This window comes from Bubalus kerabau, chromosome 9 (genome assembly GCF_029407905.1).
Source record: "Bubalus kerabau isolate K-KA32 ecotype Philippines breed swamp buffalo chromosome 9, PCC_UOA_SB_1v2, whole genome shotgun sequence".
Classification (NCBI taxonomy): Eukaryota; Metazoa; Chordata; class Mammalia; order Artiodactyla; family Bovidae; genus Bubalus; species Bubalus kerabau.
This window is the reverse complement of record NC_073632.1, coordinates 53,809,599-53,826,252: the sequence shown is the minus strand read 5'-3', so window position 1 is coordinate 53,826,252 and position 16,654 is coordinate 53,809,599. Positions and strand designations below refer to the sequence as shown.

The window sequence follows — 16,654 nt, the reverse complement described above, 5'->3', positions numbered from 1 at the left end:
TCCAAAAACACGAGAAGACTCTACACATGGACATTACCAGATGGTCAACACTGAAATCAGATTGATTATATTCTTTGCAGTCAAAGATGGAGAAGCTCTATACAGTCAGCAAAAACAAGACTGGGAGCTGACTGTGGCTCAGATCACGAGCTCCTTATTGTCAAATTCAGACTTAAGTTGAAGAAAGTAGGGAAAACCACAGAGCATTCAGGTATGGCCTAAATCAATTCCCTTACAATTATACAGTGAAAGTGAGAAATAAATTCAAGGGATTAGATCTGATAGACAGAGTGCTTGAAGAACTATGGACGGAGGTTCATGACTGTACAGGAGACAGGGATCAAGACCATCCCCAAGAAAAACAAATGTAAAAAAGTAAAATGGCTGTCTGAGGAGGGCTTGCAAAGAGCTATGGAAAGAATAGAAGCCAAAAGCAAAGGAGAAAAGGAAAGATATATCCATTTGAATGCAGAGTTCCAATGAATAGCAAGGAGAGATAAGAAAGCCTTCCTCAGTGATCAGTGCAAAGAATTAGAGAAAAACAATAGAATGAGAAAGACTAGAGACCTTTTCGAGAAAATTAGATATACCAAGGGAACATGTCATGCAAAGATGTTCTCAATAAAGGACAGAAATGGTATGCACCTAACAGAAGCAGAAGACATTAAGAAGAGGTGGCAAGAATACACAGAAGAACTATACAAAAAAGATTTTCATGACCCAGATAATTACTATGGTGTGATCACTCACCTAGAGCAGACATCCTTGAATGTGAAGTCAAGTGGACTTTAGGAAGCATCACTACGAAAAAGCTAGTGGAGGTGATGGAATTCCAGTTGAGCTCTTTCAGATCCTAGAAGATGATGCTGTGAAAGTGCTGCACTCAATATGCCAGCAAAATTGGAAAACTCAGCAGTGGCCACAAGACTGGAAAAGGTCCGTTTTCATTCCAATCCCAAAGAAAAGCAATCCCAAAGAATGCTCAAGCTACCACACAATTGTACTCATCTCACATGCTAGCGAAGTGATGTTCAAAGTTCTCCAAACCAGGCTTCAACAGTATATGAACGATGAACTTCCAGGTGTCCAAGGTAGGTTTAGAAAAGGCAGAGGAACCAGAGATCAAATTGCCAAAACATCTGTTGGATCTTTGTAAAAGCAAGACAGTTCTAGAAAAATATCTACTTCTGCTTTATTGACTATGCCAAAGTCTTTGACTGTGTGGATCACAACGAACTGTGGCAAATTCTTAAAGAGATGGGAATACCAGACCACCTGACCTGCCTCTTGAGAAGTCTGTATGCAGGTCAGGAAGCAACAGTTAGAACTGGACATGGAATAACAGACTGATTCCAAATCGGGAAAGGAGTATGTCAAGACTGTAATTGTCACCCTGTTTTATTTAACTTATAAGCAGAGTACATCATGAGAAATGCTGGGCTGGATGAAGCACAAGCTGGAGTCAAGATTGTCGAGAGATTTATCAATAACCTCAGATATGCAGGTGACACCACCCTTATGGCAGAAAGTGAAGAAGAACTAAAGAGCTTCTTGATGAAAGTGAAAGAGGAGAGTGAAAAAGTTGGCTTAAAGCTCAACATTCAGAAAACTAAGATCATGGCATCCATTCCCATCACTTCATGGCAAATAGATGGGGAAACAATGTAAATGGTGACAGACTTTATTTTGAGGGGCTCCAAAATCACTCAAATGGTGATTACAGCCATGAAATTAAAAGACACTTACTCCTTGGAAGAAAAGTTATGACCAACCTAGACAGCATTTTAAAAAGCAGAGACATTACTTTGCCAACAAAGGTCCAACTAGTCAAAACTATGATTTTTCCAGTAGTCATGTATGGATGTGAGAGTTGGACTATAAAGAAGGCTGAGTGCTGAAGAATTGATGCATTTGAACTGTGGTGTTGGAGAAGACTCTTGAGCGTCCCTTGGACCGCAAGGACCAGTCCATCCTAAATGAAATCAGTCCTGAATATTCATTGGAAGGACTGATGTTGAAGCTGAAACTCCAATACTTTGGCTGCCTGATGCAACGAACTGATTCATTTGAAAAGACCCTGATACCGAGATAGATTGAAGGCAGGAGGAGAAGGGGACGACAGAGGATGAGATTGTCCAATGGCATTACTGACTCAACGGACCTGAGTTTGAGTAAACTCTGGGAGTTGGTGATAGACAGGAAGGCCTGGCGTGATGCAGTCCATGGGGTCTCAAATAGTCCGACATGACTGAACGACTGAACTGAACTGAACTGAAACTTGGTCAGGCTGCCACTTCTCTACTAGCTCTTGCCAGGCTTAGCAAGCACGTGAAGAATGAAGACTTGGCTGGAAAATGCTCCCTAAGCAAATGTCCAGTGGCTTAAAATTAGGCCACATTCAATATTCTAGACAAATTGCATTATCTCTCAACAACTGTTTAAAAAGTATAGCTATTCCCTGCCTTTCTCTAACAATAAAGACCTATGGACTGTCTGCTCTTTTAGCCGCAGTTTGTAGAATTTTTATCCTTAGATTTTCCTATGCTTATGGTATCTCACAATTTTCTGAACACCCAAAATAGTTTATAGACTCTGGTCATAGATGTCTACTTATTTGTTTTCTGGATTAATCTATTTAGACTTAAGGCTCCTATGTTTCTCTGAAGTGAAGTGAAAGTCGCTCAGTTGTATCCGACTCTTTGCGACTCCAGGGACTGTAGCCTCCCAGTCTCCTCTCCAGGTAAGAATATGGGAGTGGGTAGCCATCTATGGGGTCACACAGAGTCGGACACGACTGAAGTGACTTAGCAGCAGCAGCAGCAGCCTTTCTCTTCTCTAGGGGATCTTCCCAGCTCAGGGATCGAACCCTGGTCTCCTGCATTTCAGGCATATTCTTTACCATCTGAGCCACTAGGGCAGTGCCCTATGTTTTTCTCCCATTGGGTAACTGAATACACTTTATTCACTATCTCTCCTGGATCACAAAACTTTTGACTCTTGTTAATTTCTTGACTCATTTACTAGATTTACTTAACATCCCACTTACCTTGATTTCTGGGTTCACATACATGTTGGTGGGTTCCCCCTGTCCACCCCATGACCTCTGTCTTGTTCTCACTCTTTGTTTCAGAGTTATTTTAATCACATCTTCATGTAGATTATATAATGGGCCAACTGGAAAAAATGTATAAAGTGGTAAATGGAAGAATTAACAACTATTTACTGATAACTTACGTATCTCTGCATTTCACCACATAACAGGTACAATTTCAGATCACACAACATGAAGAAACTGTTAAAGGCCCTTGGGCTAAGAATGCTGCAATGATAGAGCTATTTTGTTGGTGTGAAGGAAATAAGTTGTTAACAGGAAGCTAGTGACCACAGAAAATAAGCAACAATTTCCCTTGGTAGTTTCTGATAAATTTTCTTTAAAAAAAGTACTAATAGAGAGCCAAATTACATCATCTGTAAATATTTTAGGCTGTGGCCACAGGAAGTTTGTTTTAACAGACAATATATTTAAACTGGGCTAAAGGGGAGAGTCTTTTTTTTTTTTTTTTTTTTTTTTTTTTTTTTTTTTTTTTTTACAGTTCTTCTCTGTATTCTTGCCACCTCTTCTTAATATCTTCTGCTTCTGTTAGGTCCCTATGATTTCTGTCCTTTATCGAGCCCACCTTTGTATGAAATGTTCCCTTGGTATCTCTAATTTTCTTGAAGAGATCTCTAGTCTTTCCCATTCTGTTGTTTTCCTCTATTTCTTTGCATTGATCACTGAGGAAGGCTTTCTTATCTCTCCTTGCTATTCTTTGGAACTCTGCATTCATATGCTTTTATCTTTCCTTTTCTCCTTTGCTTTTCACTTCTCTTCTTTTCATGGCTATTTGTAAGGCCTCCCCAGACAGCCATTTTGCTTTTTTGCACTTCTTTTCCATGGGGATGGTCTTGATCCCTGTCTCCTGTACAATGGCACAAACCTCCGTCCATAGTTCATCAGGCGCTCTATCTATCAGATCTAGTCCCTTAAATCTATTTCTCACTTCCACTGTATAATCATAAGGGATTTGATTTAGGTCATACCTGAATGGTCTAGTGGTTTTCCCTACTTTCTTCAATTTCAGTCTGAATTTGGCAATAAGGAGTTGATGATCTGAGCCACAGTCAGTTCCCGGTCTTGTTTTTGCTGACTGTATAGAGCTTCTCCATCTTTGGCTGCAAAGAATATAATCAATCTGATTTCAGTGTTGACCATCTGGTGATGTCCATGTGTAGAGTCTTCTCTTGTGTTGTTGGAAGAGGGTGTTTGCTATGACCAGTGCATTCTCTTGGCAAAACTCTATTAGTCTTTGCCCTGCTTCATTCTGTACTCCAAGGCCAAAATTGCCTGTTACTCCAGGTGTTTCTTGACTTCCTACTTTTGCATTCCAGTCCCCTATGATGAAAAGGACATCTTTTTTGGGTGTTAGTTCTAAAGGTCTTGTAGGTCTTCATAGAACCATTCAACTTCAGCTTCTTCAGCATTACTGGTTGGGGCATAGGGTTGGATTACCATGATATTGAATGGTTTGCCTTGGAAATAAACCGAGATCATTCTGTCATTTTTGAGATTGCATCCAAGTACTGCATTCAGATTCTTTTGTTGACCATGGTGGCTACTCCATTTCTTCTAAGGGATTCCTGCCCAAAGTAGTAGATATAATGATCATCTGAGTTAAATTCACCCATTCCAGTCCATTTTAGTTAGCTGATTCTTTTAGAATGTCAACATTGTTCATTGGAAGGACTGATGCTGAAGCTGAAACTCCAATACTTTGGCCACCTCATACGAAGAGTTGACTCATTGGAAAAGACCTTGATGCTGGGAGGGATTGGGGGCAGGAGGAGAAGGTGACAACAGAGGATGAGATGGCTGGATGGCATCACCGGCTCGATGGACATGAGTTTGAGTGAACTCCAGGAGTTGGTGATGGACAGGGAGGCCTGGCATGCTGTGATTCATGGGGTCGCAAAGAGTCAGACACAACTGAGTGACTGAACTGAACTGAACTGAAAGGGGAGATCGTAGTAGGGAGTAGAAAATGAGACTGTTTCCAAATTTATGTTTGGGAGTATAATTTTGCCCTCCTAGACATAAAAAGAAACCTAGAAAGACTCTTCGGGAGAAACTATTTACATAATGTTTAATTCTAGGAAGCACACTCTTACACCATATTACAGCTAACCTCTGGAACATAAGAAACAACTAAAACAAACTGGGACTATAGTTCCAGTTATAGCCAACAACATAACTACCTTTGTCTCTGGTATAAAATAATGCCAAAACTCAGATCCTAAATATGATGAACTATTTCTCCTGTCCAGTAAACTTCTATATCACTATATAAATGGTTTTTAAACATTAACCATAAAGGTAATATTTTCATTAAATACACAAAGTAATTGAATTTTATAGATTTCAAGTAATTCTACTTTTAAAATTTTAAAAAGGTCTTTCATATTGTAAAAGCTATATATATTCACTGTAGAAAATTTTGAAAAACATAACTAAAAATATTAATTTTATTTCTTAAATGTAACTATCACTGTATCATCAAATCAATTTGATGATATAAAAGTACTATTATATCACCCAATTAACTTATATATAAATGTTTATCCTTCTGGTTATTTAATACAAATACAAATTAATTTGGTGATGTAGTCATCTAAATTTCCTGTTTACATTATATATGAAATAATATTTTCCAATATAATTAATGTTCTCTAAAATACAAGTATGATGATTATAAAATATCTATTCTATAGATACATAATAATTTATTTTACCTTTCCCCAAATATTGGGCACTTAGGATATTTCCAGTTTTGTAGCATAAATACTATGATGACTACCATTTGGAAAATAAATATTCATATACATTTGATTTTTTCCTCAGGATAATTTTAGAAGTTTAGTTTAATCAAAAGATACAAATATTTCAGCAATTTTGTTTAATTGTCAAGCTCCTTCCAGAAGAAACTGTACTGATAAAGTCTCCCAGCAGCTGTGGTTAAGATTGCCTTTTTCCCATTTCTGCACACATTTAATGACAAGTTATCATTTTAAATGCCTTATTTTGTAAAAAGAATATTGTATTGTTTAAATCTGTATTGTTTTGATTATTAGAGTTCTCTGGAATTTGGCCAGCAAAATTAAAAAGCATAATAAACAATGCTACTGATTTCAACCTGTTACTTAATGCTGTGTCTCATAATATTATATCATACCATTTTCACCTGCCATTGTATACCTATTAAAACCACATCATAGTTATAATGCATCTATGGTCATACTCTGGATATGTAACTATAATAATGAAATAATATTTTCAAAAGCATCTTAATTTAAGATGTTTAAATTTAACTGAAATTACGTATTTATGGTACATAGAAATACAAAAAAGTTTATATTTCTGGAAATATAATTTTCCTAAGCATGGAAGATTTATTTTGAAAGGACATACTGTACCTAAAACTATAAATGTATATACTAGAAATAGTAAAATGTACATTAAAACATATTAATACCATATATATATAACTATAGAATAGGTCCTGATATAACATAGTTCATAAAACACCTTATGTCTGCCTGCTTACATTAATCATTACAAAAGAAAAGTGTGAAAGTGTTAGTCACTCAGTTGTGTCCGACTCTTTGTGACCCCATGGATTGTAGCCCACCAGGCTCCTCTGTCCATGGAATTCTCCAGGTAAGAATACTGGGGTGGTTTGCCTTTTCCTTCTCCAGGGGATCTTACCACCCCAGGACTGAACCTGAGAGTTCAGTCTCCCATTCATGCAGACACTTAACCAACTGAACCACCAGGAGAGCCCAATTACAAAATAATTTCACTGCTTTTGTCACTGACTTGATATATTACTAATAATACACTCTGATACAACCCAAACCATAGATATTAGACATAGTTTCATAGAAAGCATCTAAATAGACTGTACAATGACACTGGAAAGAAAAACAAAAGCATGATTCTGCCCAACCACTGTACTGCACTGCACAGAGCAGTTTCTGTCTGGATTGCACACCTGCTTTCTGGCCCATTAAGTCCTGCTGTCCTTACAAGGAACTGAGGTTGAAAGGTCTTTGTCAAATGCATATTTTTATGAGACCATGCATAACAATTACACATGAATCTACATGTTGCCAACCTCGTTTTTATAGTGTTTAGTCTGACTAGAACAGGAAATAGGGATCTTAGAAGATAAATCTCTTAATTGCTTAAAGCTCCAAAGTAGTCATTTCCTAATAAGTGTTGCAAGAATTCCCTGTAGCTGTGAATTACTATTCTGTTCACTTACAGATTCCTAGAAATAGGATCTGATATCATTTTTCATAAAGAAGTGGTATTTGGGAACAATAATGTGCATGTCAGATTTGATTTTATTTTTATGCATGTCAAAATTTCACTGCTTCAAACCCCTGTAGTCACCTATCATTACAGTAATTCCAGTTGGCTATTTCTCCCCTTTCACTGATGTGTACAGACCACTTCTCTATGATACTTTCATGGTTTGCAGAACATATCAAGAGTTAGCTAAGAAATCATTTCAACAGTAAATTTCCACTGGGAATGTCAATGAGTTGATGGCATCTTGGACATGCTATCTGCATTTCTGAGCTTTAGTTTATTTGCAAGATGAAAAATGTTTGAAATGAAAGAAGCATGTGATCTACCTGATGGAACAATAGTTTTGTCTTTTTTTTTTTTTTTTTTTTTTGGAACAATAGACTTTCATCAGGATGTATATGTGTTAAAAGACAAAGCAGCTGCTATGAGGAGATTATAAAATGGGGTTCTAGGGCTCTTTGACATATAATTTGAAACCCAAATTTGCACATTTCTTTTACCTTAAAATATTCAATGTAAAGTTTTAGAAAAAGTATCACTATCATAATTCCTTTACTATGAATATATATGTAATTTTCTTTCCACTATCTTGATTTATTGTCAGCTAAAATTAAAGGTTTAAGTTGTCTTGGTGGCTTAATAAAGGTCAGAATGGTCAATTAATTTTCCCCATGAAAATATGATAATCATTTAAATTTGCAATTATTAAATGACAATATTTCTTAAAATAGCATACACAAAGCTATTTTCTCTCAATGTTGAGAAAATATTGAACAGGGATAAAATATACACTATAAGTATATTCTTCAAATTCCTAGGAAAGAATAGTATTAAAAGAAATTGAATAAATGATGATTCTAACTTCTGATTTAACTTGAAAGAAGAGGACTTTTTAAATATTAGTATTTCAAGTTTTTGTTTAATGATACTCATTTTAAAGAAATAACCAGAGATATCTCAGGAAATATAGATGCCACAATGACCAGATACTAATCTAAACATCATTTGTTTTAGTTTTGCTATACATTTTATTCTTTATTCCTTTCTTGTGTTTCCTAACATTATGTTCCTTCCATATTTTATGAACTTAAGATTGTTATTTCTAACAGGCAAGGAGAAAAGAAAGCAAGCTCTTCCTAAGGACACAGTCAAGGTACCAAAGGGAAAAATCAAAGAGAGAAAGCAGCACAATCTGTTCTGTTTCCTACAAAAATGTAAAAACATGTTCTCTCTCTGTAAAGGAGATGCTAAAAAATAGTCCTTAGAAAATCTAAATAGCAAATCCAGCTTCAATATTTAGTTACATTACTTTGTTTATTCTTTCTGAGTTCAGTCTCAGTTCAGTTCAGTTCAGTTCAGTCGCTCAGTTGTGTCTCTGTGCCACCCCATAAATCACAGCACGCCAGGCCTCTCTGTCCATCACCAACTCCCGAAGTTCACCCAGACTCATGTCCATCGAGTCAGTGATGCCATCCAGCCATCTCATCCTCTGTCGTCCCCTTCTTCTCCTGCCCCCAGTCCCTCCCAGCAGCAGAGTCTTTTCCAATGAGTCAACTCTTTGCATGAGGTGGCCAAAGTACTGGAGTTTCAGCTTCAGCATCATTCCCTCCAAAGAAATCCCAGGGCTGACCTCAGTCTAGTATTGAATTAATTAAATCTACCAAGTCCTTCACATCTCTGTTACAACCAACACATGTAAAATATAATTGGTGAGAAGTTTCCAGTGAAGAAAAGGAATTACCTGCACTGCTTAACAAAAGTGAAATGAGTAACAAGGATGACTGATGTTTAAAGCCTGTATCACAGTGAGATTTTAAATTACATAATTACTTGGTTAGCACACTGACTCACAGTATTTCCAAACTGTATCAAAATGCTTTATGATTTAACTTTGGGGAAATATCTCAGGTATATATCAGGGTATGCTCCTATGTACAGAATCAGGTTTTCTGAAAATTGTTCAATGATACATTTCTGTAAGTGTACTAAGTCACTTCAGATGTGTCTGACTCTTTGCAACGCTATGGACTCGCACCAGGCTTCTCTGTCCATCAGATTCTCCAGGCAAGAATACTGGAGTGGGTAGTGCCTTCCTCCAGGGGATCATCCTGGCCTAGGACCGAACCTGTGTCTCTTATGTCTCCTGCACTGACAAGTGGGTTCTTTACCACTAGAACCACCTAAGAAGTCCAATACATTTGTAAATGACATCAAACTACTTGAAAATTGAAGACTCTTAACCATGTAATTTATTGATCCAGTTGACATTAAATACTAATTTCTTTCTTTAACTGAATCTATCAAATATACTGTTTTTTCAAACCAATCTTTTCCAACCATTATTTTGTAATGGTCATAAAGTGAAAGTGTCAGTCACTCAGTTGTGCCCGACTCTTTGCGACCCCCAGGGACTGCAGCCACTAGGCTCCTCTGTCCCTGGGCTTCTCCAGGCAAGGATACTGGAGTGGGTGTCCATTTGCTTCTCCAGGGGATCTTCCCAACCCAGAAACCAAACCCAGGTCTTCTGCACTGCAGGCAGATTCTTTTCTGACTGACCTACCAATGGTCATAAATACCCATCTAAAATGATCAGAGAATTGTTCCACTGTATAGTATTTAAAATATAACATATGCTACTTTTGCAGGGAATAGCAGGCTAAAATGATCCAAACATTTGCTGGGAGGTAGAAGAGAAGTTGCTAATAGACATAAATGACTACAAATAAAAAAGACTGCATATTTATCTTATTTAATCTTCTTGACAATCCTTTGAAATACTACTGTTAAACTGTGCATTTTCTTAGATGCAGTGCTTAAGATTCAGAGAAGTTAAATAATTTAGACACTATTCCACACCTCTGATTTGGAGTCAGATAATTTTGACTTGCATATCTGGCACCCCTGGGGAGCATATGGGCAACATCATGTGGTGAAGAAATGAAAATGGATCTTAGTCTGAGTTACAAAGAAAGCTTTGATAACTGCAGTAACAATTCCGATACGCATGTAGTTCCCACTGTATGCAGTTGTGATAGCAGTGGTAGAGGCTCAGTGGTGTCTGAGTCTGCAAGCCCATGGTCTGTAGCTCACCAGGCTTCTCTGTCCGTAGAATTCTCTAGACAAGAATACTGGAGTGGGGGGCCACTCCCTTCTCCAGGGGATTTTTCTGACCCAGGGATCAAGCCTGGGTCTCCTGCATTGCAAGCAGAATTTTTTACCATCTGAACCACCAGGGAAGCCCTATGTCAACCACATTAACTGAAAAAACTAAGCAAGTATCTGCTCATCACTTAACCAATAGGCATTCACATTCTCCTTTCCTTCAGAGGAAGACTCAAGTTCTCTGGTCCAAGAAGCAGTGTAAGGATGAAGGAAATGAGTCAGCAGGCCTGGATACCAGTCCTGGTCTCAAGCGTACTAGTTGTTTTAAGCTGGCTTGCTTTTAAAATCTCTTAGTGACAATTCCCTCATTTAAAAGTAAGAGTAATAATCAGAGAGAATGCATGTGGGAATTAGAAGAAATGGATCATGTTTCTGGTTAATAATAAATTCAGTTTTGCATCTCTAAACAAAGCTGCAAAAATTTAAACTCACTGGGAAGACATACCTATATAGTTTCATCTAGTTTTACATATTAATTTCTAATATGATTATAAATGAACAAAACAGCAGTGAGTAAAATAATGAAAGTATCTTCCAGTGTGATATCCATGGTTTATGGTTGTACAGTTTATTAAAAAAAAAAAGGATCACTATTAATTTGGGAGATATTATTAAAAACACAATAGAAACCTCCAGGAAATGTCCGATTTTTGTTTTAATTCACAGGGTAGCCCAGATTCCTTACTCATTCACAATATGGGCAACCTGTTTAGAGTTAAAATTGTCTTATGGTGAATGTGGTTAGTATGATTTGCCAAGATAATTCTACATGAATCTGCAATAGTAGGACTATGGGAAAACTAGGTTCTGATCATCAGGAGGCCATGATGTACATGGTCAACTACAATGTTAACCAGTTTTGCTTTAAGTACCGTAATAACAATGTATTTTTTATTGTTACATTAATTATATGGATTTAATAGTTAAAATTCCCCAGAAGTGAGTGCTTCATTTCCACCTTATATAATTAAAATTTCAAATAATTGTAATATTAAACTAATCAAAGATTTTAATCTGGAAAAGGCAAAACTATGGACACAGTAAAAAGATCATTGGTTGTCAGGGCCTGAAAGGAGGATGAACAGGTAAAGCAGAGAAGGCTTTTTAAGGCAGTAAAACTATTCTGTATGATACTGTGATAGTACAACAACAAGAATGAACCCTAATGTACACTATAGACTTCAGGTGATAATGATATGTCTGTGTAGGTTTGCTGATTATCATAAATGCTACCACCCTGGTGTATGATGTTGATGGCAGGGGAAGCTGTACATGTATGGGGCAGTGGGTTTATAGGAATACTATGTTCTGCTCAATTTAGCATTGAACCTAAAACTGCTCTTCTAAAAAAAATTTCTTTAAAAGAAAAAAATTAAGATAATCAGAGAAATGTTATAATCTAACTTAGTGTAGGAATCCCAGTTCTGTGTATTAGATGTATTTGCATTAAATAATTTGCATTTATATTTCATGTGTATAAAATTTAAAAATATAAATAGTCAATGAAAATCCAAACATACTCATTCATTAGTCATCTTGGAAATAAAAGTTAATTTACAATGAAATGTATCTAGAGATTAAAATAAAAGATAAATAGGTAATAAACTTGGGATGGATGTGAATAAACATTATCATACTGTTTATGAGAGCATTAACTACTCTGGAAAATCATTTTGCAGAAGCTACTAATGTTATAAATATAGATTTCCCTTGGCCCCCCAAAAACATGACTGGATTGTGGCCACTGCAGCATTATTATAGTAGTAAAAATACTGAAACAACCCAAATGTTCACCAACAGTGTGTGTGTGTGTGTGTGTGTGTGTGTGTATTCACACAGTAGAAACTATACAGCAATACAGTAAACAAATTTCAATGACATATAAGAGTATAAATGAATACCACCTATATAACTTTAAGAAAAAGAGTCCAGACTTTATTACCCCATATCTATTATGCACAGAGACTATATATATATATATATTGTTTAAAGTTTGGCTAGTTGTTTCTCTTGGTAGGGGCAGTGAGTACAAAGAGACTGAGGGGAGCCTTGGGAGTTAGGCAATGTTCTGTTTCTTGATCTACATGCTGCTTAATGAAGTGTACAATATGTGAAAATTTCTCAAGTTGAGTATTAATGACACACTTTTCCCCCACATTAGTTGAACAAGATATAGGAGCAGGAGCACAGAAGTTGAGGTGAAGCCCATTTCAAACTAGAAATTATGACATGTCTGCAATAATTCTTGTGTTCCCACAGCTTAGAGTATGAAGTATTGTGAAATAATGGTTGTTATGTAACACATTACCTTTGAATGAATTCCAAAGCTGTCCATTTCTCTAAAAATTATAAGAAGCTAATGATGGTCATAATGGAGAGTTTCTTTTGCAGAGATACCAAAACATGTTAGCACAAGATCTTTCTCTGAATATTGTTCTCCACCAAATATTTTCACACATATAAAAATACACTTAAAGTGTTTCAAGAATTGTTAAGAGGAGTTAAAGGGGGGAAAGATAGCTCTTGAGAAAATTTGACTTCTCAACAAAAGGACTATACATCAATAAAAATGAGTGTTGTATGCTTAAGTGGTGTCCCTGGCTAAGATTAACAGTTTTAACTAGTCTTTTTGGAGCTATGTCAATTTTCCATGATCATTGGTTAATGAGTAAATGTTATTAATTTTATACTTAATATAAATACTTCTAAAACTATTGGTAGATATCTTTGGTTGTCCAGAAAGGAGATGAAGATTTATGAAAACATAGTATATTAGGAAAAATCAGTCAGAGAATGGGTAAGTGGAATCAGGAAGAAATGGAGCCAGATAAGTCTAAGATCCCACAGGCAAAATCCCATGGTGCTTAGCTCTGGGTATACTGTAGGGAACCCCTCAGAGTAGCCTAGATCAAAGCCAGAGACTTGGGAGTATTTAAGTTCCCAGGTCTAAAATCTTTGGCTAAAGGCTAGCTTCAAAGGAATATAACATTTTAAGCATTTTGTGCTCCCTGTGTGCATACACAAAGTCATGGCAGCCTGAAGCGGATTGCTGACAAAGATTCACAGGTTCTGGCTCAGGGGTGCTTAGTAAAGTGATCTGGAGGATTCAGGCAGAGCTCCAATGGCATCTTTTACAGTAGGTTCACTTTCATTTAACATAAAAGAGAAAATAGAATGTTCTCTTATTAAAATGTTCCTTTGCAAAACTTTTTTTCCATGAGGAATGTTTTTAAATAATGAGGATGAATTTATACATCCATTTGATGAGTATTTTAGGGATGTATTCATCCCTGAACTTCATTGTAAAAAAAACTTTAAAAGGGATAAAAAGAGTTAATAGAGCACTGCCCCTTATTGGGTAAAAATATACACCAAGTGAGGGAAGAATAAATAAGCTGCAGAAATATAAAAGTACATTACACAGTGCCATAGAAGAAGCAAGGAGCACCTGTCTATCTATGTGATCAGGCTTCACAGTGGAACCAACTTCTGTTGTACTGATCTAATGATGAGGATTTTCATTCAAGAATACAGAAAAAAGATACTTTAATGACTACCCTGGCAAGAGAGTAGAGGATGTGATTATTTGAATGCATACTTTAATTGGTAGAAGATAACTGATAGACTGAAATATGAGACAAGTTTAACATATTAGAAATTTCTATGAGAAATTTTAAAGGATCACCATAAGAACAAAGGCATGAGAGAGTAGTAAGACTATCAAAGCATTGAAACTAGAAATGCAATAATGAAGTGAGTAGTCTTAGTCTGTTTATATTGCTGAATAGAATACCATAGACTGGGTAATTTATAAACAACAGAAATATGCTTCTCATAGTTCTGAAGACTCAGAAGTCTAAGATCAAGGCATCACCAGATTGGATTTGGTGTCTGATGAGAGCCTGTTTCTGGTTCTTAGCCACTTGTTTTCTTGCTGTGTCCTCTAAGGACAAAAGGGGCAAAAGAACTCTCTGGGGTTACTTTTGTAAGGGAACTAACCTCATTTATGATGGACCCACTGTCATGAACTAATCAACTTCCAAAGTCCCCATCCTCAAATATTATATCATTGTGGATTAGGACTCAACATATAAATTTTTCAGGGACACAAATATTCAATAGCAGAGGTCGAAAAGATATTTCAAAAAAAAAAAGATTATTCAAAACAATAATGGAAATATATGATTACAGATTGTAAATTGAGCTTGAATTTAGAAAAATCAAAATAAAATCAAGAAACTAAAGGTTTAAAATTTTTGAAAGATTTGAGTCAGAAGTAAAGATTAGAATAAGTTCTTATAGTCTTAAAAGAAGTAAAAAAAAAAATTACCTATAGGTTAGAAAAGAAGGAAAAAAAGCTAAAGAGTGGTACAGCTAATCAAAAGAGAAAGTAAAAATACACTGAGAAAAATGAAAATAGAAGTACAATACATCAAAACTTATGGGATGCAGTGAAATCACTTCATAGTGATAAATACCTACATGAGGAAACAAGACAAATCTCGAATAATCTAACATTATAACTCATGGAGCTAGAAAAAGTAGAACAAATGAAGCCCAAAGTTAGCAGAAGGAAGGAAATAAAGATCAGAGTGGAAATAAATGACATAGAAATGAAAAATACAATAAAAAGATCAATGAAGTTAAGGCAAGTTTTCTGAAAGAATAAGCAAAACTGACAAACCTTTAGACTCATAAAGTAAAAAAGAGAGAGGACTCAAATAAAATCAGAAATGAAAGAGGAGACATTACAACAGAAACACAAAGGATAATAAGAGACTGTTACAAACAATTATACACCAATAAATTGGACAATCTATAAGACATGGACAAATTCCTAGAAACATAAAATTTCCCAAGACTAAATCAGAAAGAAAAACCTGAACTGATTGATTACCAGTAACAAAATTAAATCAGTAATCAAACAAAAGTTGGTCCCCAAGCAAAGTTGAGGACCAGTTGGCTTCCCCAATGAATTCTACCAAATATTCAAAGAATAATACCAATTCCTCTCAAGTTCTTTTGGAAACAGAAAAAGAGGGAACATTTCCATATTCATTTTATGAGACCAGTGCCAGGTAAGTAAGAACATCACAAGAAAATAAAACTACAAACCAATATCCTTCATGAATGTAGATGCAAAAATCCTCAGCAAAATATTAACAAACCAAATTAAACAATACCTTAAAAGGATCATACAATATAATCAAGTAGGATTTATCCCACAGATGAAAGGATATTTCAACATCTGTAAATCAATACTATATATCACCTTAAAAATGAATGAAAACTATATAATCAACTCAGTAGATGCAGAGAAAGCATTTAACAAAAATTTGTCTTCCATTCATGATAAAAGACTCATCAAAAAAGGTGTATAGAGGGAACATACTTCAACATAATAAATACTGTATATGACAAACCTGCAGCTAATATCATTCTCAATGATGAAAAGCTGAAAGAATTTCCTCTAAGACCAGAAAACAGGAATGTCTACTCTTAACCACCTTCATTCAACATAGTATTGGAAGTCCTAGCCAGAGCAATTAGGCAACAAAAAGAAATAAAAAAGCATCCAAAACAAAAAGGAAGAAGTGAAACTGTCACTATTTGTGGATGTGTGTGTGTGTGTGTGTGTGTGTGTATGCTCAGTCATGTCTGAATCTTGGTGACCCCATGGACTGTAGCCCGCCAGGCTCCTCCTCCCAAGGATCAAATGCGAGTCTCCTATGCTTCTTGCATCTTGGGTCTCCTGCATTTGCAAGGGGATTCTTTACCACAGCACCACCTGGAAAGCCCTATTTACAGATGACAGGATATTATAGATAGAAAACCCTAAAGATTCCACCAAAAGAACTATTATCTTCCTAGGTTGCACAGTGATAATGAATCCACCTGCCAAGGTAGGGGGCACAAGAAATACAGGTTCAAACCCTGGGTCAGGAAGATCCCCTGGAGTAGGAAATGGCAACCTGCTTCAGTATTCTTGCTGGGAAAATCACCTAGTCAGAGGAGCCTGACGGGCTACAGTCCATGGGGTCTCAAAGAGTAGGACATGACTAAGCGACTGAGCACGCAGATAGG

General features: G+C 36.2%; 1 protein-coding gene across 37 annotated transcripts in view; it reads right to left on the bottom strand.

The window, feature by feature from the left end:
• Positions 1-16,654, bottom strand: part of LOC129619891 (uncharacterized) — a 684,565-nt gene that overhangs the window by 452,489 nt on the left and 215,422 nt on the right. For 27 of the 37 annotated variants that reach the window (XR_008698259.1, XR_008698260.1, XR_008698261.1 and 24 more), the window contains one exon: positions 3,047-3,174. The exons of the other annotated variants lie outside the window; for them this stretch is intronic. Coding sequence is in view for 16 of the 27 variants with exons in the window: in XM_055535362.1 (XP_055391337.1) it covers positions 3,047-3,174 (128 nt within the window). In the remaining 11 variants the exon portion in view is untranslated. Of the gene's footprint in view, positions 1-3,046; positions 3,175-16,654 lie in introns of those variants that run through there. 37 annotated transcript variants of the gene reach the window in all.